This window comes from Gallus gallus, chromosome 2 (assembly GCF_016699485.2).
Source record: "Gallus gallus isolate bGalGal1 chromosome 2, bGalGal1.mat.broiler.GRCg7b, whole genome shotgun sequence".
In the NCBI taxonomy this organism is placed as follows: domain Eukaryota; kingdom Metazoa; phylum Chordata; class Aves; order Galliformes; family Phasianidae; genus Gallus; species Gallus gallus.
The window spans coordinates 5,290,462-5,314,112 of record NC_052533.1 but is presented as its reverse complement, the minus strand read 5'-3'; the positions used below and the strand labels follow the sequence as shown (position 1 = coordinate 5,314,112).

The window sequence follows — 23,651 nt, the reverse complement described above, 5'->3', positions numbered from 1 at the left end:
TTCCGGAACAGCTCGTCCTCCTCGGAAGTGACATCACAGTGTCAACATGCAAGATGGCGGCGCATCACCGGCAGAACACGGCGGGGCGGCGGAAAGTGCAGGTGCGTGCACGGTGGGGCTCGGCTGCGGGGAGCAGCGGAGCTTCGGGGCGGCTTGGACACGCATGGGCCGCCCGCAGGAGGATGGCGGGGCCCTGGAGGGGCGCGATGGTTCCTTGGGAGTGGTCTCCGCGGTGCACCGTGAGGGAGGCGGTGTCGGTTCCACGGCCCGGCTGAAGGGGAGAAGGAGGGCGGCTTCCTCAGCTCCGGGGGGGCAGCGCTGAACCACCCGCCCGGCTCCGGGCAGCCGTTCCGAAGGGAAGGCCGCAGACCAGTCAGGCTGTGGCGGTGAACGGTAAAAGTCAGGAAAATAGGTTTATTGTGATGTTTCATTATCTTGTTTGGGATTCTGCTAGCACTTTTAATAGTTTTATATTTTTCGGTATGGGAAAGGATTAATGTTTCACTTGCCACTAGAGGTAGGCATAAAAGTTTCAGCTGTTTTTAACCATTGTATTAAAAAATATATATATTGATTTAGCTTGAAATAGTCTCAGCATCCTTCCAAACAGTAGTGGGTGCTGTGTCTTAAGGTGTTTTTTTGTGTTCTGTCACATAGGGGAAATGTTTTTAGCTTATAGTGCTTTTTATAGTTAATGTAAGCACTTGGTCAGTGCTGCATAAAGAATTCCTGTGCCCTTCTGAAAAACCCACTGACATTTACAAAAATACAAAGAATCCAAAGTATTGCATCATCATCTGTACCATATACAAGTTCTTGAAGATTGGCCTTCCAAAGAAGGGGATTTTGTAGCTAGCTATTTATTTCATGATCTGCTGTCACTGTTACTTGATGCTTTTTGCTTCTCCATATCCTGCTATGCTGATCTGGGCTTCAGCCAGTGCACTCTGAGTCTAGATCAACAAAGAATAACTTTGGTTACAGTGTAAGCACATACAAAGTGTTAAGTACAAAGTAGGTATTTTATTGCAGTCCTATTATTTCACTTACTTGGTTAAACACAGGGTTTTGGCCAGGTAATGGAATTCTCAGTGGCTCTTACATTCATCAACTGCTGGTAGAAAGTAAAAACCGTTAACAGTTTATTTTGCTTCCCAGTGGCTGAGCATTTAATATGTTTCTGCATCAAATAATAGAGATTTCTCCCAAATCTATAGTGCGGGGGGAAGGCACTTCTTAGAAAAATGCCCATCAGACATGGAGGAACCTGATTCTTTACAAGACATGAGAGCTGGTTAAAATTTATGCAAGTTTGAACTGTTGTTGTCTCTGATGCACCTGTTTTACTGGTCAGTAGAACCATCCAAAATAGTGTAGGATGCTTCTGCATATAATTGTGTATTGCATAAGGGCTTAATCAGGATAGGTGTTTCAGACCTCAAAATAACTTCTGAGCATAGATAAAGGCAAGAAGTATAATTATTTAAATGTAAGGCACTCATTTGAAATGTGTTGGTGTTCCAACAGTAAGGTCCCCTTAACTAGGGGGGGGAATGGAGATGCGGGGTTTTGGGAGTAGTAAAAACCACTGTGTGATGAGAAGCTGTTGGCCCTGTGCTACGGCTTTCAGATGTGGTACCGTGAATTAATTCAAGATGAAGCCATTTTTCAGCAGCTTCCCCATCAGGGTGAGCTTTTAAATGCTCTCCCAAACCTGCTGCTTCTCCAGAACAATTGCGACTCTCTTCTCCAAATCCCTTGACACAACTGGTGAATATTGATGTGATATGGATCAGTATCTTGATTATGTAATTTGAGTCAGTTTTAAGTATTTTTATCTTAAAGGCCTGTACAGAGTAAGGAGACTTTGCACTGATTTTTGTCATATTTATTCACTAGACGTCTTGACAGCAACTGGAAAGTAGTGAAAGGAAAAACTTCTATATTTAGAAATATTTCAGCTACTGATTTTATTTTTGAATGATAGAACTTACTAAGAACACAGTAGATTTTGTATGCAGTATTTTTTTTTTGAGATGTTATGTGTAGTGTTCTATCTAATCCTTACCCAGTAAATTGATTCACTGTAAAAAGATAAGATGAACGCTTTAGTACATTACTGTTATTCTAGGGCTTGGATCCTCTGATGAAAATTCAAATATCAGTACATTCTTAGTTTTAGAGACGTAGGTTATTTTAAAGAGTACCATCTGCAGTGCCAAGATGCTGAAGAAACAGCTTGTTGTTTTATCTTTTCCTTGGTGGTTACCTCTTTCATCTCTTATTTTTTAAAGCAGCTGATGTGTTCTGGGGTTCTTGAAAAATATCTTTTCTTTTTCCCTGTTGTCCATGACAGCAGCTGTTACTGAGAATTTCTCCCTCCTTAAAAGCAAGGAATGCATGCCTTCATACCTTGTCTGTTCACTGTTTCTTCCAATGGAATGCTGGCTTTTTTAAAAGCAGATTCTACCCATACATTATCTGTCTTAATGTGTGTATTATAACTAGGGGAACAAAATTTCCATCTGCTTGATACAGTTCATGAAGGAAATGCATTAGAGATCCTGTAAGAATATCACTTAGACTTGTACTGAAGTGTATCTGTTGATATTACCTGTATCTCTGGTGCTCTTAGTCATTAAAATGCCTGGTCCTGATCCATTTAAGATACTGAGCCCCATAAATTCTTTATAGTGAGGGTTCATCACTATAATATTTGTGCAGTGTTTACTTCAGTGAAGTGTTTATAAATGCTACAGCAACATAAAAGTAAAAAGCCTTGGTCGTCATTAAAGTATTTCATGCCCTATCTTGCCTTGCCTGGACCATCAAAATGGCAATATCACAACAAGCTCAGTGTCAGTCATGTTTGTGTTTGATGCTGGCTTTGTGAATCAATGCAGTGAACCAAGCAGCACTGTGTTCTCAGTTGCCTTGTTTGTGGTGCAAGTCATAGCTTCTCGATGACCTTCACAGTCCTCTCCAGATGCAGTGCTACCTCATCTGGACTGGTAAAAATGTCTGTGTTGTGGCTAAGAGGTGAATTTAATCACAGAAAAACCTGTTGTATCTATTATTCTGTGTGTTTATGTACGCGTACTTGAATATATACTTCATATTTATTGTATTGTTACTGTATTTTCTGTCAGTTATTATATTTCTATATTGGGTATCACTCCAATCTAAAACCAAATATTAATACTTCAGGCCTCTCTCCTCAAAAATAGGGTAATAATGGAGAATGACATGTGGATGACCAGTATTCCTTCTCTGTTGAATTTAGTGATCTCTAGGTTTTATTGAATGTGACTGCTGTCCACCAGCCTTAAACAACTGTCAGATATTTTAAATCAAATTGCTGTTGTATTTATTGCTTGATTTCAAGTTCCTTGTTTTGAGAAGCATTCTAGCCACCTTTCGGCAGACTTTATAGAAGATTTATTTTGTCCCTTTAAATTGCATATTAACTGTTTGAATACAATCCCGGATGCTTCTGGCATGAGTGCCTTTTGATGTTATTTTTAGTTGAGCCCTGCATACTCTTTGTCTCGTCTTTAGCTTTTTTGTATATAAAATGATTGCTTCAGTCTAAATGACTGTGGTTTGCAAGAGTGGACCACCTGATGCTTTTTTGTTTTTGACACAAAAAAGAACTTTATGGAGTCCTCTCTGACTCCAGCATGTCATTAGGTTTGGGAGTGGGATTTAGAGAGGCTGTCTTTATTATTTTCCATTCGTATTTGGTTCCTGAAATGTGGTTCAACCTGCTGCAACTCTTGTCCTTACGTAGCTGCTCTGAACACAGAAGTGCTATTCATTTGCAATATTGTTATGGTATCCAATAAACTTGCTAACTGCAAAATCATTTTATCTCATATTAATTCTCTCCCCTTGTACTTTCAAGGACTTCTGGATTATTTTTAGTGTCTGAAGTAAGTAATTGGCAGAATACTGTGAAAAGTAGTGATTACGTCTGGGTATTAATCTAAGTGTTGAGCTTTTTTGTTAATTTGCTGTCTTCTTTCTTTTCCCCCATTCAATCTGTCATGTATTTACACACACACACACACACACACACACACAAAATTATATATATATCAGTAGGAAATAAGATATTTTAAATTCAGTAGCTGTTGCAGAGTCCTTCAGTCAAGTTTCTCACAGAAGAGAAACAGGATGATGCTGTATTCAACACTGAACTGGTACTAGCATCTACCGTTTGCTCTTAAGTCTATCACAGACTTATTAACCCTGAAACAAGATACTTGCTCTCATTTCTCAGTTCTCTCAAAATATAAACAGTGCTTGTAAAGAGCTGAACAGCTTGCATTTAGTATTTTAACTGAATATTTTCATTGCTTTTATTCAAAAAATTGGAAAGCAATGTGACATCGGGCATCCTTTTTGCTTTCTGTGCTAGACCTTGACTGTGTTCGTTACATTCTTTGAGTTAGGTAGGCTGCATGGGCATTTTAGCAACATAAATATGACATGGTCAAGGCTAGATGAAGTGCTGCAGGGACATCTTGCTCTGTATATAATAATAATGTTTAACAACATTATTATACATGGTTGGTCAGTGGAAAAAGTTTTCTTTGTACTGGTCTATGGTGCTTACTGGACTGAAAAATTAATTTCATTAAGTCCTAAACTACTCTTTGAAAGAGTTTTCAAAACACTGGCACTTGGATATCCAAATGATTCCTGCTGTTGGCAGGTTATATTCTGTCAAGCTTAATGTTTTACCCTGTTGTGATTGTTTTCCAGAATCTAGAAAGGAGGATAGCTCTTGGTTTCCCCTCATTGTCTCTGAATGGAGAACTTTCCTCCTAGCTGTATGCAAACCTTGTATAAGTGGGCAGGAGAGAGGCAGCATGGTGTGAATGGGTTGCCTTGGAAGCATCTATAGTGCTTTATAGCTGCACTTACTGCACGAGTAATAGTGGAGAGTGTTGTAAGCCTTGCAGTTTGTCCCCTTAAATCTCCATTTGATGTTTCTGAATAAAACATTGAAGTGAGCAATACACACTGTACTGTCACATACAGGAGGAATGAAACTGAAAGAAGCATTTATCCAATTGGAAGAAGACTAAATATTTTTTGTTATGTTAGAAAGGAGATAGGTTTTTCTTTTTTGAAGAACAACAACAACAAAAAAAGGTACCAAAATACTGCCTTTCTCCAAGTGTTGTAATGGTATTAATAGTGATAGCTGGAATAGAACTTGAACCTGCTGTCTTTCAATGCTTTGTAATCCTTACTGGTGGTGTCCTCTCCCTGCGAGGCTGGGAAACACTGTCATCACAGCTTTAGAAACTGAAACCTGCTTAGAAAATGAGACACGAATGCACTGTGTTGTCTGGGATCATCCAGGATCTCTGTGCAGAGCAGGGAATTGAACTGAGGATTCTCCCAGTCTAAGCCTGATTTGTAAGGATTAAATAATCCCTTGGGCTCCATATGTAGCACTGCTAACATCATCTTTGTAAGTCTTCCCCATTTTCAGGGGGAGGAAATTAACTGAGAGCAGTGATAGTAATTTTCAAACTGACGGACTCATTTAATGCTTTTAAAGCTCTTAGTGTTTTCTACCTGAGAACCTCGCTGGAATGAAATTAGATGGTAGTGTTTTGTGGCCAGTTCAATATCTTAATACCATAATCAGGTCTGTGTAAATGTATTTTAGGTCTCCTATGTGATTAGAGATGAGGTGGAGAAGTATAACCGAAATGGGGTAAATGCACTTCAGCTGGATCCAGCGTTAAATAGACTCTTCACAGCAGGCCGAGACTCTATTATAAGGATATGGAGTGTCAATCAGCACAAGGTAAGCCAAGAGAATTTCTCAGTCTAAAACTGCTTTGTGTTTTTTCAGTTAGCATGCTACAGGCATACACCAGATATTGTTTTTTAACAACTGCCAATCATGGGAGAAAAATGCTTTTGATAAGTGTTCATATTGTAACAAGATGTATTGGAGTTTACAAAGCCACATTTGGGCCAACATCCTAAAGAACTAATCACAACTGAGATAAATATAAAATGTTGCAATTTTCAGTGATAAAGAAGTCATAGAAAGGATTGCTTAGGTCAGTATATTATGTTAGTTACGAATGACCTTTTGGTGAACTCTTATATATTCTGATATCTTGGGAGGATCTCTACTTGTTATTTCCCCTTTATTATTATTTTCTAGATCAGTTGATCACCTCCTATTAGCTCCACTTTCTTTCACCGTTGCATTTGATCTTCTAGCTCAGGAAAGCTTATTACGGCCTTTTCCTGGGCACTTTTCAGTAGTTCCATGTTTCTCTGGTATTGGAGGGCCCAGAACTGGACACAGTGCAGAAGGATCACCTCTTCTACCTGCTGGTGGTACTTTGTATATTGCAGCCCAGAATACCATTAGCCTTCTTTGCAGCATGGTCACACTGCTAGGGTCATGTTCAACGTGATGTCCAAAGAACCCCCAAGTCCTTTTCTACCAAGCTGCTTTCCACTTTGGGGTCACCAGTCTTGGATCCTTCTGAACAAAAGGTGAGCATTATGAATCTGAGCAGATTACTGGAAACCAGGGCTTCCACGTGAAGTATGCAGGAGATAATGCTTCTGTCAGACTCTTTTCAGTGGCAAGCAATAATAGAACAAGGGTCGGCAGACAGAATCTGGAACCCAGGAAGTTCTATACTAACACAAGGAAGATATTCTTCACCGTCAGAGGGACAGAGCACTGGAACAACCTGTGCTGAGAGGTTGTCTGGTCTCCTCTGGAGATGTTCAAGGCCTCTCTGGATGTCTACCTGTGTGCCCTGCTGTAGGGAGCTGCTTTAGCAGCAGGGTTGGACTCTACGATCTCTTGAGGTCCCTTCCAGCCCCTAAAATTCTGTGATTCTCTAAGCTTCATGGCTGAGAGATCCAGAGAGATCTTTGTGTTGTGTTTTGGTTGTTCTGTTCCTCTCTGTAGCAGAACAAGTCTAACCCTATAAATGCAGAAATAACTTTAGCTTGGCAGGCACTGCCATTTTGGTTGTTTTTCGGTGATACGAAACTAAACATTTTGAGGTCAAATTCATCATGAAATGGGAAAGAGTTTAAAATATATAGGAGTTTCCCTGAAAACTATGTGGTGGTATTACATTTAAAATAAAAAAAAAACCTTGAATAGTGACTTCAGGCAGCATCATTTTAGTCAACTTCTGGTCCATTTGAAGATTGCAAATGTCACAACAGGATCTGATAGTTGCATTATGTTCTCCATTCACAAGGGGATTTTAAACTTTTTTTTTTAATTTCCAGCAAGACCCTTATATTGCATCTATGGAACATCACACAGATTGGGTAAATGATATTGTACTCTGCTGCAATGGTAAAACATGTAAGTACTAAACTGTATCTTCTATAAGCATGTGAATTTTTTTTCTGTGGTGTGTGTTGTTAATTTGCTAAAACACTGTAAGCACATTTAAATGAATCATACATACACATTTTGTTTTCATTAAATCATTTGTTTAGAAGCTTAAAGGCTTGTTCAGGTAATATATAAGCCATTAAAATTCACTCTTTATCCTTCCCCATTTAGTGATATCTGCTTCTTCAGATACTACAGTTAAAGTGTGGAACGCGCATAAAGGATTTTGCATGTCAACACTAAGGACACATAAGGTGAAAAACATTATTTGCAACTACTATGTATTACAATTGACAACCTTTTAAATGTTGTGATGTAAGCTTCAAGTGTATAATATTGTTGAGTCACATTGTTACGTTTTATTATAGGATTATGTGAAAGCCTTAGCATATGCAAAAGATAAAGAACTGGTAGCATCTGCCGGGCTGGACAGACAGATATTCCTCTGGGATGTAAATACTCTAACAGCACTGACTGCCTCAAACAACACTGTCACAAGTAGGTACCTGGGGATGGGAGACAAATGCAGTGTATTTTATTGGACTAGCATAATCTGTGAGATCATTTTAAGACTAAAGATAATCATTTCTGTGTGCAGATTAAAAAATGTGCAAGAATCCCTAATTTTTTGAGGGTGTATACTTGGTCCATTTGTTGTGTTATACAATAGTTGCGACTGTTGAGAGCCAACAGTCATGATGCTCAGAATAAAAGTACAGGTCTGTTTGGACATCATCTGCTGAGATATAACAAGCTGTTGTTCATCAGAACTTCATAGAGCTTTAGCTTAAGAAGCTTTTTGCTCCTCAGCTAATGCAGAAAATGCACTGAGAAATATCTGGAGGGAAAATTTCTATAATGTATTTTGTGTTTATTAAGATGCTGCAACAAATGTAGTACAGCCCCTAGAGCAGAATTTGATACATTCAATAAATGTATCTGTCAGAAGAATAAAGTTACTAGATAAATTTAGATACAAATTCTTGCCATTGTGGGTGGTGTAGAAGTAATGGTGAGCATTAATGACCTACCTGCAGGGGTAGGGTACTGGAGAGATCTAACTTGGTAGTTAAATGTTAGAAGGCAAGGGGAGACTGTCAGTAGGTTCTACATCAGGTTTAATCCTTAATTTTATCATCACATTTTAAGGAGTACTTTGCATAATACCTTTAAAGATATTACAGCAAATTGAAATTCATTTTTTACCCAGAGAGCAATCCCAACCTCAGTTTCTTAGAATAGTCAGAACAGTGCTGGTCAAGTTTCTCTTCTGGAAAGTGTGACACCAACCTTCAGGTTGGGTAATATTTAATTGCTTGAGTGAGTGACACGAATCTGGGCTGTCAGCATCCTGTTTTTGTGGTGGCTCTTACATTTTGTGGAAGGAGATCTAGGTTGATCACAGTGTGCTTTGCTGCCCGCAGGTACTTCGGAAGTATACTGTTCATACTGAGTGGTCTCTTTCATTTTATACGGAGTGTTTGATCCATATACAGGATTTTTAATTCAGCTTTGGTCCTGTGCTGCCATCAGCAGAGATGGCTTCTAGTGAGCTATTTTGGATCCCAAAATAAGTGGGATGACATGATTGCAAACCGCTAAATAGTTGTGTGTATTTCCTGTGGAAGTTTGCTATCACTGGAACAAGTGTTTTGTGACCAGATTTTGCAGATAACTTTTAAGACATGCTGTGTTTTGGTTGAATTTTTGAGGAACGTATTGCCTTGCTTGTGGGAAGACTTGGTCTAGGGGGGAAATATGAGTTTCTTAAATGCTGCTACCATGATACAGAACCCAAGTGATTTGTTTTGAGCACAAAATGAAAAGGAAGTAGAGGCATTACGTCTAAGATGACAGAAATAAATTTACATTTTTGGTGTTAGAGCAGTAGTGCTTGGTAAGGGAGAGGGAAGAGAAGCAGGCAAAGTTGTTCTTTGTAAGTACAGTGCTCCCAACTAAAAATGCTTCAGGTGGGAAGAACATGTGTTGTGAATGAACTGGCTTTCCACAGTCTTTTCAAACAGCACTGATTTCATCAAAGTGTTAAGTGAAGGCTGTGGTTTAATTTGATGTCTGATTACAGGGAAACAAGTTATACAAGCCACCATTAAAAGGAAGCCTGTTTTTAAAGAATTTTCTCAGTCAGCATAGCTATAGTTTAAATTAGATGAGGAGTTCTGTTTCTGAGTGGCTGTCCCTTCTAGAAGAGGGAAGGGTTGAGCATTTCTTTTGTTGCAGCATGAATTTTGTTTTGAAGCACTTAAGATTCTCTCCTGCATTCCTGATGTCCTCCTGCACGCGTTAGCTCCATAGAGGCAGTTTTAAAGCCTTTTATAGGTTATATGTTTGTTGGACAGTGTGCTAAACTTAAAGATTTTTATTACCACTTTTTAGGTTGCTTGGCTTGGAAAAATCTCTGCATTTAAATCCAAGCACTTATTAGGAGATAACTTAGAAATACCATTCTCTAAGCGGTTGAGAACCACAAGATTACCATGCATTGAATCACTGTGGACACCAGGATTGTAGTGACCATAAATGTGAAGTTTTATACAACAGTAGATCATGAATCAGAAGGCATAGCAATATGCTGTCTGCAGTCTTGCCCTTTTTTTAGCAGAGCCCCATATGTGGAGTAGGATGGCACTATTATAGATCGAAACCTACATTTGGGTCTGCAACATATAGTGTTTTTTAGTGAATAAATAACTGTTTTCAAATGGCATAATTAAAATTGAAAATGTTAACTTTTTGCTTTGAAACAGCTTCTTCCCTGAGTGGGAACAAAGATTCTATCTATAGCCTTGCAATGAATCAAATGGGAACAGTTATTGTATCGGGGTCCACTGAGAAGGTAAGCAAAAATCTAGTAAGGCTCATTCTGCTTCTGTTCAACTTTTAATGTAAAGAGACAGTTTCACTCATACTCAATTTTATGTCTGTAGCAGCTTTTGTGTTTTAAGTAGGGAAAGTAGTGGAGTTTTTTTGGGGGTGGAAGTTGAAGCTTCAGTCATCTATAGATTATGTATTTAAACTGTGGCTTGTGTAAACCTCTGTATATCAGAGATCGCTTAATTTCATTGCAAGAGCTCTAATTTTGGGGGCATTATTATTCAGCTGATCATACAAACTGAAGCATGTACCACAAGTGAAAAAGAAGTGGTACAACAATTTCCAAGGCCCCCATGGAGCTAGTGAAACCTTGTGTTTGATGGTGTTTGCTATAGAGAAAGGAAAAACACCCAGAAGTTCCAAGTCAATATGAAAATGAAAGCAGAATATACCAAGCCAGAATTCTCAGAATTTTTTTTCTTTTCACACATCACATGTCTTTCTTCCAGTTACTTCCATTCATTAAGGTCTTAAGAAGACAACAGAAAAAGACAGAACAAATGCCATTACAATCAAGGGAAGAAAATCCTGTCTGTTTATTAGAGATGCATAAGATGTAGTTGTATATCCTGTTCTCATGAAATATGCTTTCGGTGATGGATGTGTTCTTGTTGAGGATAAGGGTCAGTTTATTCATAAAGGCTTAATTATATAGAGAAAATGCATAAATGGAAAGAATGTTAATGCAGTTATCCTGTTCCTATTTATGTAGGTTCTCAGGGTGTGGGATCCAAGAACTTGTGCAAAACTAATGAAACTCAAAGGGCACACAGACAATGTGAAAGCTTTGCTGCTGAACAGAGATGGTACCCAGGTATGTGCTTCCATTTGATGCAAGGCATTTTGCAGAACACAGAAATGTCATTAGTCTTTTCAGCACGATAACTGTTTTATGTTGTGGATTACAGGAGATATACCAACAAGAATTTTATAGGTGCTGAGTGATTGAGGGGGAGGCTGACAGTGAATGTAGTTCATGTATGGGAAAGTGATGAATACAAACTGTCTGGAAATAGTGACAAGAGTTGTTAACTGCGAGTTTTCCTTTAGCATCATCTTAGTGGAAAAGCAAGAATTCTGAAAGCTTTTTATGAAATTACAATGATTGTTGCTCAGTGTCTTTCAGGCAGTTCTGATGGGACTATTCGTCTGTGGTCCCTTGGGCAGCAGAGATGTATAGCCACATATCGAGTCCATGATGAAGGTGTTTGGGCTCTGCAGGTCAATGAAGCATTCACTCATGTTTATTCAGGAGGAAGAGACAGGAAGATTTATTGTACAGATTTACGGAATCCTGATATTCGTGTGCTTATCTGTGAAGAAAAGGCACCAGTTCTTAAGGTAATTGGTTTTGCTTCAGAAAGTCACAGAATAGTTTTTGTCATAAGGTATCTCTGGACATTATTTTATCCAACCCCATGTTCAAGTAGGACCACCTAGGGCCGGTTTCCCAGGACCATTTCAAGATAGGGTATGAAATCTCCAAGGAGGGACACTTTGTAACACTTGTTCTAGTGCTTGGTGTCCTAAAATCTAAAAATATCTTAAAAATATTAATAATATAAAAGAATAATAATTGTTTCATGATCTTCAGAAGGAGCCTCTTGTTTTTCAGTTCGTGCCATATGCTGCTTGTCCTGGCACTTATCCTGTCTAACAATACAGTCTATGCTGATAAAAGATTGTATATTGCACATTTTTACCTTGCTAGCAGTCTCCAATATTTTGGTTTTTTTTTCCTCCTATATTACATCTGAAACTTAATTGTCTGAAGAAATACCTGATTGCTACCAAAAATGTATAAATTCAGACATTACTGAAATTGAACATGCTTTAAATATGAAAGGTTACTTTTACTGGACCCTAGTACAGTTCTTAGGAAGCAAATCAGCATTGCCAAGGCTTGAGATAAAAATTAATTGCTTCTTAGAAATGTATGCACAGAAATGTATTAGTAATATTTTGCATAATCACTGGAACCAGCAGCAAGATTTCTGAACACTGAAACAGTGTAATCTAAAATGGGAAAAAACACATACATGAGTCTGAGCCTGTTGAGGAGACTGCTTTTGAAGAGTCTGCTGATTGAACATTTTTTTATTGTCTGTAATTCTTAATGACATAGCAGTGGAACATGTAGGTGTAAAAAGAGTGTGACTGAAACAGAAACCAGTATATAAGCCATAGAAATGTGTATACATACATACATATGTATATACATACATATATATATATATATATGTATGTTGCTTATACGCTTAAGCCAGGGGAGTACATTCACAAGGAAAGCCAACATATAAGCTGTGCATACACAGAACAAAGTTAATTGAGTGACTGAAAGTATCTATAATTCTGTTATTTAGATGGAACTTGATAGATCAGCTGATCCTCCTCCAGCAATTTGGGTTGCAACAACTAAGTCCTCTGTGAATAAATGGGTAAGTGATATATATTTTATGCTCTGTGAATTCAAATATGTCATCATGGAATTTGCAGTCTTGCTTTAGGGTCTATTGGAGTGTTACTTGCAATTAGACTGAATTGTGATGATCTATAGTGTTTTTTTTGTTTAAATCAGAAAATGTTAATACTCAAGTTGACCAAAATACATAAATCTTTGAATTACTTCCTTTATTATTTTCTGTCTATGCTGCTTTTATTTATAAAATAGCCAACAATGAATGGTTAACATCTGAATAGCAGCGTGAACTGACACCTGTTAGTCAAGATAACCTTCACACAGAGGGTGGTCAGGTACTGGAACAGGTTGCCCAAGGAGGCTGTGGATGCCCCATCCCTGGAGGCATTTAAGGCCAGGCTGGATGTGGCTCTGGGCAGCCTGGTCTGCTGGTTGGTGACCTTGCACATAGCAGGGGGGTTGAAACTGGATGAGCATTGTGGTCCTTTTCAACCCAGGCCATTCTGTGATTCTATAGAGGCAAAGTTTTTAAAATGGTTATGAATGTGTCCTTATTTTGTTTTCTTCTTTAGACTTTGAAGGGAATTCATAATTTTAGAGCATCTGGGGACTATGATAATGATTGTACCAATCCTATACCGCCCCTATGTACACAGCCTGACCAAGTTATAAAAGGTAAACAGCTGTTTTCCTGAGTGCTTATAAAATGTTATCATTAGCAGAAATGGTAGATCTTTAAGAGTCGCTCACGTTCTTAGTTATCTTTGATTTCTGAAAAGTCCTTGGCTCTGTTTAAGGACTGTTCTGTAACAACTTTCTGCATTGCTGTGCAGCAAATGAAAAACATCAGTGCTATCACCACTGTTTTCATCAAAAATCCAAAATACAGCATTGTATGAGCATATACAGAGAAAATTAACTCTATTCCAGGCAAAACTATGATAAATAAAATCAAATACAGCACGAGTATCATTTATGTAGTGTTCAGTATGGTTGAATAGCATTTAAATATTGGTGATACTTGCATAATATAGTAAAACCAAAGAGCAATCATTCCTGACGTGTTATGCAGTTTAATTTACTGTAAAGTTAGACAAAAAGATTAGTGTAGTGACCTTAATTCTTGTTTGTTTGGCAGGAGGTGCTAGTATCATTCAGTGCCACATTCTTAATGACAAGAGACACATATTAACCAAAGACACAAATAATAATGTGGCATACTGGGATGTCTTAAAAGTAAGTACGTAATTTTAGATTAAACATCTACTGTTGGATCAGTAATTAATTTGTGGGGGTTTTTATTTTTGCCATATATATTTTTTTTTTGTAAGGGAGTTTCTTCTGGTTGTAAGACATAATGCAAAGATGACTTTTTTGAAAGAGGAGAGAAAGTTATTGAGCCTTTCTGCATCTTAACAGCTTCTTTGCCCAGTGTTAGGCTGGATAATAACATCTTCATTTGCTCTAAATTTAGACCCTTAATAGAGCACACTCAGCTGTCTTACTGAGTTGCTGACTGAAGTGAAAAAGAGGGAATGAGAATGAAGAATGTGGATTTGTACTAAAAATGTTTCAGAAGACCTGTAGAAAAGTGAATCTTCTCTTTTGATTTACAGTTGGTATATATTTGAGAACAATATTAGGACCAAAGTCAGGTGCTAATGTTAATTTGGTACCTTTATTCACTTATTCTCAGCTTTTGTTATTAGGGTTTTCAGCAACTTTTCTTAGATAAATCTGCATACATACTCACTTTAGAGATGGGTTACTCACCAAGTCAAAGTGTGTTGTCTTGTTTAAGATTCACTTTTTCTTTCTTTTCCTTCTCTGCTGGCTTGATGTTGTTACCTCAGAAAAAAACGTGTTCTTCAATTTATGGAGAAAAACTTGAAGCTTTAATTTGTGTATTTCTGTACTAGGTTAGTTATGGAGAAGTGATAATAATTTTGAGTGTATATGAAAATCAAGTTTTTAAGAGTTGTTATGATTCAATATGCAGAATTGAAAAAATTTCTGTATTCCTTTTGCTGTACAGGCATGTAAAGTTGAAGACCTTGGCAAAGTCGATTTTGAAGAGGAAATTAAGAAGAGATTTAAAATGGTCTATGTGCCAAACTGGTTCTCAGTAGACTTGAAAACTGGGGTGAGCTACAAATCCTAAATCTCTTCTTCTGGTGTCTTACTTAATTATATTTTGTATACTATTTCTTCACAACAATTATAGTGTGTTCTAAGTTTTGAAGAACTTATCATTTTTCTCATGAGTTTGACTTATTTTGGAGCAAATCAATACATTGTACCTCCATTCTTAATAATCTGTGTGACTTTTACACTATTGTGTCAGTTTAAATCCACGAGATTGTTAGGAATTAATTTTTTGCTTTGTAATCCCAGCTGTTCCTTCAGTAAATCTGTAGACTTGTTTAATACAACACAGCTATTGCATTCTTCTTGCTCATGGTCTTTTTCCAACAGATGCTGACAATTACTTTGGATGAAAGTGACTGCTTTGCAGCCTGGGTTTCAGCAAAAGATGCTGGATTCAGCAGTCCGGATGGTTCCGATCCGAAATGTATGTTTTTACTAGTATTAATCTTCTACTGAAATACAAAAGCAGAACAAATTCCAGTATTTACATTACAAAATGTTTGTTGGAGATATCAGTTGTTGATTGGGTTTTAGGGAGATTTTCTTGAGACTAAAGTTTGCAAAGAGTTCTCCAAAGAAAATATCTTTTTTTTTCCTGAAATATTCAAGTAGTTTTTTCTTCATAACTTGCTGTAGTGGAAATGCAAGTCATGGCCTCAAAAAGTGATCGAGCACCTGGTGAGAAGGCAGTGCCAACCAAGGGGAGCTCAGGTGCAAGCAGTGTACCTGAGTGTCTGGAAGAGGTGGAGCCAGGATCCACCCCTTCCCACACCTCATTTAAAGATTGGCATGGAGGTGAGGACATCTCTTGCCAGAGATCCCTGCCTACCTGAGGCCTTCCTAATGTAAGCAGCTCTCATGTAAGTCTAATGTAAGTCAGTGTTTTTGACATAACTGAAGTTCTCGCTGTGTCTTGACAGTGAACCTTGGAGGGCTTCTATTGCAAGCACTTCTGGAGTACTGGCCTAGAACACACATCAATCCAATGGACGAAGAAGAAAATGAAATTAATCATGGTTAGTATTTTAATATTTTCTTTCTTTGAGATTTGTTCTTATATTTTTATATTTTTATTTATTTAACAGTTGAAGCTTGACTTGCTGTCTTACAGTTCTGCACGCATCGTGGCTTTTAATGTCGTTTACTGCTTTTGAAATTGTTTTGTGTGCTGGACAGCTTTTTTTCTTCCTAAAATGCCAGCAAAAAAATATGAAAACTAATCTGAAGAAGGAAAGAAAAAGTGAATAGATAGTTCTTAAGTTACAGAAGCATGATGCCTTGGTGGAAAGCCATTAGTGGCAAATGTAAGGCTTAATGTGGGAAAAGAAAAGAAATGGTCCAGGTAATGATTACAAAGAGCAGTAATTCAGTTATTCAGTATTAGTCAGTACTCTTGGTGTAATTCCAGCTTACCTTCTGGCATCATGAATGATACAACTAACTATTTGGGAAAAAATGTATTCAGTGAATACTGAAATCGTGGTAAGTCTATGTAAAGCTATCTTAGAATGGTCTTTAAGGTAAAGCAGAATGAGAGGGACTGTGTAACTCTTAAGTTTTTGAAATAGTTTGGAAGGCATTCAACCCAGGTCAGAGTTGACTAAAAAGTCTTGTCTTTGAATGGCAATTAAGAAATCACTTTCTACAGATTGCTGCACTGGACAATTTTCTTAATTGCACTCTTGTCATATTGGGATAAAGATGATGCCAAGGGTTACCAATTTCATTCAGAAGTGAACTCCAAGTAGCATTAGAGCACTTAGCAGACTTCTCTGAATAAAGTTGCTGATTATCATACTTCTGTGTATTGACTGCCCTCAACTTGGGGGTCAGACAGAAGAGAAGTGTAATTCTCAGGCTTTTGTAATGTTGGTATATTTATGCTGCACTGCTTATTTCTGTGAGTTGTCATGGATTAGTGAAGTGTTCAGAACATTCACTACAGAATCAGAGCCTCCATTTTTTTCCTTCTCAAAAGTAAATTCAGAGAAAGAGGGGAGAGCTTTATCTCTTATTGTTACTATCAGCTGTTAACAGAACTGCCATGAGGAAATCTTTCAAACTATACGACTTCTCTCCTGCTCTACCTTACCATTATATTCATTCCTTCTCTAGTATGTAATGGACTTTTCTTTCTTGGGCTCTTTGCTTAATGTGATTTCATTTTTGGAAGGTGTGAATCTAAATACTTACAATTTGTGTTTCAAGGTACTGGAATGACATGCAATTTTTGAAGAGAATTTTTAATGCTGATTTTTTTTATTTTTAATTTTGCATGGATGTAGAGTCATTTTTTTTTCAAGTGTTTGAAGACCAGACTACTAGCACTGTCCAAAAATAAATGAATTTAGAATGCAATAACTTCAAGGAAATGTGAGTTTGAGCTTTACTAGTACTGCTTTTGACATTTGGCAAATCCATGTAGGAAAACAAATCTAGTATCTTTCAAAGTTTTGAAAGCACAGAGGAAAATCTCTTTACTCACTGGAGTTCCTTCTAATAAACTTGCTATGTGTTGGAAATGGGAATTTTCTTTCTCTTACAGAGCTTACGATTTTGTTTCATTTATGAAAGTGATTAACTGTAAATGAAGATATTTTTTGGTCTATGTACACCCAGCTTTAAGGCCTGGTACAGTCTTACTGGTGTATGTATTTTTTTTTTTCCAGCAGTGAATGGTGAGCAGGAGAACAGAGTCCAGAAAGGAAATGGCTATTTTCAAGTACCACCACATACACCAGTTATATTTGGTGAGGCTGGAGGACGCACTTTGTTCAGGTACAGAAACTCAAAAGTATATACTAAGTGACCAAACACTTCCTGCCTTATCAACATGATATTACTTGTATTTGTTCTGTACTGTGCATTTAAGATGTACCCTTGGCAGACAAAATAATCAACAGTTAATAATCATATCACAGAATGGCCTGGGTTGAAAAGGACCACAATGTTTATCTCATTTCAACCCTCCCTGCCATGTGCAGGATTGCCAACCACCAGACCAGGCTGCCCAGAGCCACATCCAGCCTGGCCTTGAATGCCTCCAGGGATGGGGCATCCACAACCTCCTTGGGCAACCTGTTCCAGTGTGTCATCACCCTCTGTGTGGGGAAAAACTTCCTCCTAATATCTAACCTAAACCTCCCCTGTCTCAGTTCGAGACCGTTCCCCCTTGTCCTATCACTATCCACCCTCAAATGTTTGGTTTTGTTTCACTATTGCATGCACATTTCTTAATTATTTTTATTCTTTCAAGTCAATGAGAGCTCAGTGGGTATTTTATGTGCAAAACTCAATTTTCCCAAGCAGAGAAGAACTGCTTTATGTTCTGTGCCTTTCCCCTTCTGACAGTTTTGTGCTTACAACACAAAACACATGCAGTCCATGAGCAAAGTAGTTTCATGGTTCATGCTGCAGCCTGTAGTGTCCCTATTTCTGCCTTAGGGATCCTTCTTGTGTGCAGTTATACTTCTTGGCCTTTGTGGGAAATACCTGACCCCTTCCTCAGTAAGCTTGATCCTGTGAAAGGCCAGCTAACCAATTGCAAGCTCTATGCACGTTAAAAGGGCACGTCCTCTCCTGAATGCTTTTTTAATTTATGTTACGATGATTGATTTTTGAACACTGGATGTTTTCATTCATAAAGCTGACTTCTCTCTATCGTAGGTTATTATGTCGGGATTCAGGTGGTGAAACGGAGTCTATGCTTCTGAATGAGACTGTGCCACAATGGGTGATTGACATCACTGTGGATGTAAGTTTCCCATGTATAGACTTCAGATTTTGTTTTTGAAGGTCAACTACAAAATCTTTAACTGAGCACAGTCTAAATGACATGTTCAACTTTTTCTGTCTTTCATGTACTCTATTTTGAAATAAGTGGTCTCAAGGGCTGTACTCAAGACCCTTGAATAAGCATTGTCTTTTGAAGTGTCCAGTTAAGGTTTTTTGTGCATTGAAGGCTTAGAAAAGGAGCTCAAATCACTGTACACAATGGATGTCCTTTTCAAGTGGAGAGCTCAGGTACAGAGAGTAACCTTTACATCGCTGCTGTATTTTCATATTATCTGATATCCTTTGAAGTGAACAATAACTATATTCAAAAGGTAGATATGATATGTATATCACTGAAACTGGAGCACATTAGGAGTGTGAGTAGTCTGGAAGCTGTGTGTGGTAGTTGCTTATTAAGGACCTCTTGGTTATTGATAATTAGGAACTGATTATACTTTACTTACCAGATGGTGGAAATGGGAGCTTATGATAGTTCATTCTAAATTTAACATTTTTTCAAATTTATTTCCTTCTAGAAAAATATGCCCAAATTCAATAAGATTCCCTTCTACCTCCAACCTCATTCGTCTTCAGGGGCAAAAACTCTAAAAAAGTAAGTAATAGTGCATATTTGAGTCTCAACATTGCATAAAGGGAATTGTAAGCTCAAAAAAACATATTGCTGGAGAGAATTTTACTGTGCTTCATTAACTTGTGGAGCACAGTTTCCAGTCATGTAAGCAGCAATGCTCTGAAGCGTTCAGTTCTATCAGAATCTTTGGAAGAAAATAAAGTTTCTTTCAACTGACAGTTTCTTAAGTTTATGCTAAGAAATCTCTGGAAAACCAAATAATGAAATTTGATTTGGTGTTGTTTTGTTTGTAGTGTTTCATCAGAACACAGAGGAGCTTACAGATTGTTTTACTGTCCAGAACCACAATTTTATGTTCATTTCCTCTTTCTCACAGTGATGAATAATAGGTTTTAAAAGGAGTTCCCTGCCAGGTTCTGTACCTTTTCAAGGTGGTCTGCTCATACATGTGGACTGCATACATTAGAAATCAGTGCAGGTTCTCAAATGTCTAGTCAGTGAGGTGGGCAATACACCTACCATTTATTTGCAGTAATTGAGTGGTTTTTTTTATGTCTGGTTCCTCTTGCTATATTCTTCACATCAGAGACAATTTGTGAAAGAGAAGCTCCACAGACTTTGTGTACTTTGTGGGAAAACTGCCATTTATTTGTTTGCAATTTCCTTTTTGTTAAGTAGGAAGAACAGCATATTCTGTTCTGCCTCTTTTATTGTTCCTTATACTCTTTCTCCTTCTCTTATTCTTTCCTTTTGTTTGGAAAGAATAAGGTTTGATTTTTAACCTAATGAGGTTTTATTTTTTTGAATTCAGTCTTTCAGATAACTTACTGCTTTTCCAAGACCCTCTGTGCCAGTCTTTGGATTGGTAGCTGTTGTGTCATGGTATTTTGTTTGGATGTTTCTGTTCAGCTTTCTATATTGTGATAGGTGCAAAATTTGTGTGTTTGCATAGTTTGCTATGGATAGGGTATTCTGAAAATCAGAAATAGTTCCCTTGAGGTTTTTCTTGCTTATCTTCATTTCCTTATGTAGAGACCGGCTGTCAGCAAGTGATATGCTTCAGGTGAGAAAAGTGATGGAGCATGTGTATGAGAAGATCATAAACTTGGATAATGAGTCTCAGACAACAAGCTCTTCCAATAATGAAAAAGCAGGAGAACAAGAAAAAGAGGAGGACATTGCTGTGCTTGCAGAGGAGAAAATTGAACTTCTTTGCCAGGACCAGGTAAGTCACTCAGGAATTTTAGCTTGTGAATAAAACCAACTTCTAGCAGTAAAGCAGTTGTGAATTTCTGAGTACTAAGATGAAAGTATTCCACAGATTATTTGCTGCCTTTAAAAGTAAGTAAATATCACCCTATCGTGTTAACTGACACAAGTTCAGACAGCAGTGGATGGCTGGGCCAGAGAACTCAAAATATGCCTATTTCATTCAGTTCTGACCACCAGCCTTTATAGAATCATGCAGTAGTTTCCCACCTATGGGCAGCTGAGCTCTCCCACATTGCTCTTACTCATCTTCCTCGAAGGAGGAAGAGGAGAAAAAGTGATGGAAAATGGCTCAAGAGTTGAGATTAGGACAAGGAGATCGCTCAGTAATTACCATCACAAGCAAAACAGACTCAGCATTAGGGAGATTAATATGACTTATTGCCTATTACAACTCAAGCAGGGAGAAACTAAAAACACCTTCCCACCACCCATTGTCCTCTCCCTGAGCACTTCAGGGGAAAAAAGAAATGGGGGCTGTGTTCATAACGCTGTCTCTGCTGCTCCTCCATGATTGCTGCCCCTGCTCCACCAGTACAGATGACTCGGTCATAGTCAACAAGTACATGTAGAACATGGTAAGCACTGAAATGCATAAGCAAAGTTGAACTGAAAAAAAAATAAAAAATGTTTGGCAGAGTTCTTGATATGAGCTCTAAAAATAATCCATTTCCAAACTTTAATCAGGAACTTGTTCGTGACATTTGCTTGCCTGAAGGTTAAATATTCAGGAAGTGGTTGTTAATGAAATCATACATTACATGGGCAAAAACCTCTCCATAACACAAGAGTCTTACTCGCTAGATGACAAATCTGAGCCTTTACATGGTTGATCTTTGATGCCAGTTCACCCATAGGAATGTTTTGCCCAACCAGAATGTTATATCCTTGAATTTTCTGACAATGCAGGAGACTTAAGGAGTAAATGATGTTCTTACTATTCAGGTTTTGGATCCGAATATGGACCTTCGAACTGTAAAGCACTTCATCTGGAAGAGTGGTGGTGATCTGACTCTTCATTATCGCCAGAAATCAACGTGAAAGGGGAGTAGCGGACTCACGTGGTTACTCATTGACTTGAGCGTAATGTACTGGTTCCAAGAGTAGTACTGTAGAAGCCCACTGAACCCCTAAGGTAGATGAGACTTCTAATGACTCGGTATGGATGGAAAGTATACATTTAATTGAAGTGACTAATAGATCTGTATTATAGAGGAAAAAAAAAACCTGTATGATTTAAACTAAAATCTATCCTAATCTCAGTCACTGAGATGGGAGGTCTCGGAGTGGTTGATACTGTGTGAGGTGTACAGAGAATGGATGATAATCCAGTGCAGACTTTTGCTTCCTCCTTTTTGCTTTTTTTTTTTTTCCCAGAACTTTATATTGTCATCTGCTCACGCTTTGATATGAAACCATTTCCGTCATATTAATGAGTAGTGATAGTCACAACATAATTCAGAACTGCACAGGCAGTATTTTTATTACATTCCATTCATAAAGTACCTACAGTGGTCTCTCGGGTTACTGAACCATTTCTGTCACTGAAAAGACATTTGGTAAATAGATATTGCATACTTCAAAGAATTGGCCCGCTTAATTGCTGATGGAGGATTAACATCAGACTTGTTCTAATACTGTGACTTGAACATTGCTTTAGAGAGTTATTGTCCTGCAAAACAAGAACACTAGGTAAATATTGTAGCAGGGTCAGTCCAATGATGCTGTGCATCACAATAGGGTGAACGTGCTTTGCTGCAACCTAAAGAGTTTTTTTTTAATCTCTATAACCAGTTCTGGCAATGTGTGCTTTAGGGACACGGCAGTCTAATTTTTGGTAACTTTGCTCTATAACTATGTGACACTTTGTTAAAACTTCAGACCATTCTGAATATAACTTCCAGTGTTTCACGTCAAACTCCAGACGATTCACAGCAGATTTCATACTCATGATGTAAAAATACTTATTCTTTTTTCTTCCAAAGTTTTATATGCAGTTGTTGTTCTTTTGTCGTAGATGCAGATCTTCTTTTCACTGTTATTTCTAAAAAGAACAAATCTGTGACTGTCGCAGACTCACAGTAGTCTTTTATAGAGTTTAACTTATTGGGGGGAGGGGGGTAACGGCGCTTCAGCTTTTGTTGAGGAAAACGTGGGACAGTCCCAGGAAAACCATTTGTATCCAGAACAGATTACAAATCCTCATAGAGAAATGATGTAAAGATGACTTGTCTGAAGCAGAAGCACAAGTGCCTTCAGAGGGCAGTACATGAATTGAGTTTCTTCGGGAGACATATGCTCTTGCCCTTCCTGTGTCTTGCTATCAAGATTTAGGTTGAGGCATAAAGAAAGTCCCAATAGATTATATTACTGGGATTGTATTGGTCAACAAAAAGTGAAGTATTTTTCATTGTATTTTATTTGAAAAAAATAATCAAATCATTGCCTTCTGCACTATTAACCTAGCTCAACAAACTCATTGCTTGAATAAAAAACGTGGCTCAGAACTAAGCTAGCATGTCTTTTACTCATCTTTTGGAAGGGTTGGTTTCAGTTTTTAAAGCCCATTTCTGTGTATGCTCACTTAAACACAGTTGTGCGATATCTGCACACCTTTAGTAGTATTTGTGAGTTAATGCTTAAAACACAACTGTAACTTTCATTGATAAATTTTCCTGACTTGTATTATCTAATAGCAAGGGTCTGTGCTTTGTTTCAGTAGTCTTTTTTTTCTGGTCACCTTGCTGACCCATTGTATACACTGTACATTCTCCCAGTAACTTTGTTTGAAATAACCCAATGTTGTAATTTTTCTATTTTTTTTGTTCCCTTTTTTCCCAAACCATCCTAAAACTGCAATTTCAGGAAAGATTGACAGTCTGCAATGCCAGAAGGATAAATGATGTTTCATGGTTGTATAGAATAAAAGGCTTTAGTTAAAATAGTCTGAAACTGTTTTGTGTATTGGATCACTTATGTGAGTTTATAGTTTGTACCATTGCCACTTAAGGGCTGAACTGCAAAGGACTTCCATGTACTTTGAAGCCTTAAGTAATGGAATGGCTGTGGTAATTGCAGTGCCTTCATCAAATCCTTCCAAGATGATCTTGTAATGTGGGTGAATGTGAGAATGTAGGAGGCCTTCAAAT

The 23,651-nt window shown here is 37.9% G+C and overlaps 1 protein-coding gene across 1 annotated transcript; it reads left to right on the top strand.

The window, feature by feature from the left end:
* The first annotated feature begins 29 nt into the window (after positions 1–29).
* On the top strand, positions 30–23,446 carry WDR48 (WD repeat domain 48). The gene is made up of 19 exons (NM_001030964.2): positions 30–101; positions 5,687–5,827; positions 7,297–7,375; positions 7,580–7,662; positions 7,777–7,906; positions 10,174–10,262; positions 11,013–11,114; positions 11,417–11,641; positions 12,664–12,738; positions 13,292–13,394; positions 13,858–13,955; positions 14,755–14,862; positions 15,195–15,291; positions 15,788–15,883; positions 17,537–17,645; positions 18,534–18,621; positions 19,178–19,254; positions 20,266–20,458; positions 21,448–23,446. Exons 1-19 carry the CDS (start codon positions 54–56, stop codon positions 21,541–21,543), a joined length of 2,037 nt encoding a protein of 678 aa, NP_001026135.1. The 5' UTR covers positions 30–53; the 3' UTR covers positions 21,544–23,446.
* The last annotated feature ends 205 nt before the right edge of the window (positions 23,447–23,651 follow it).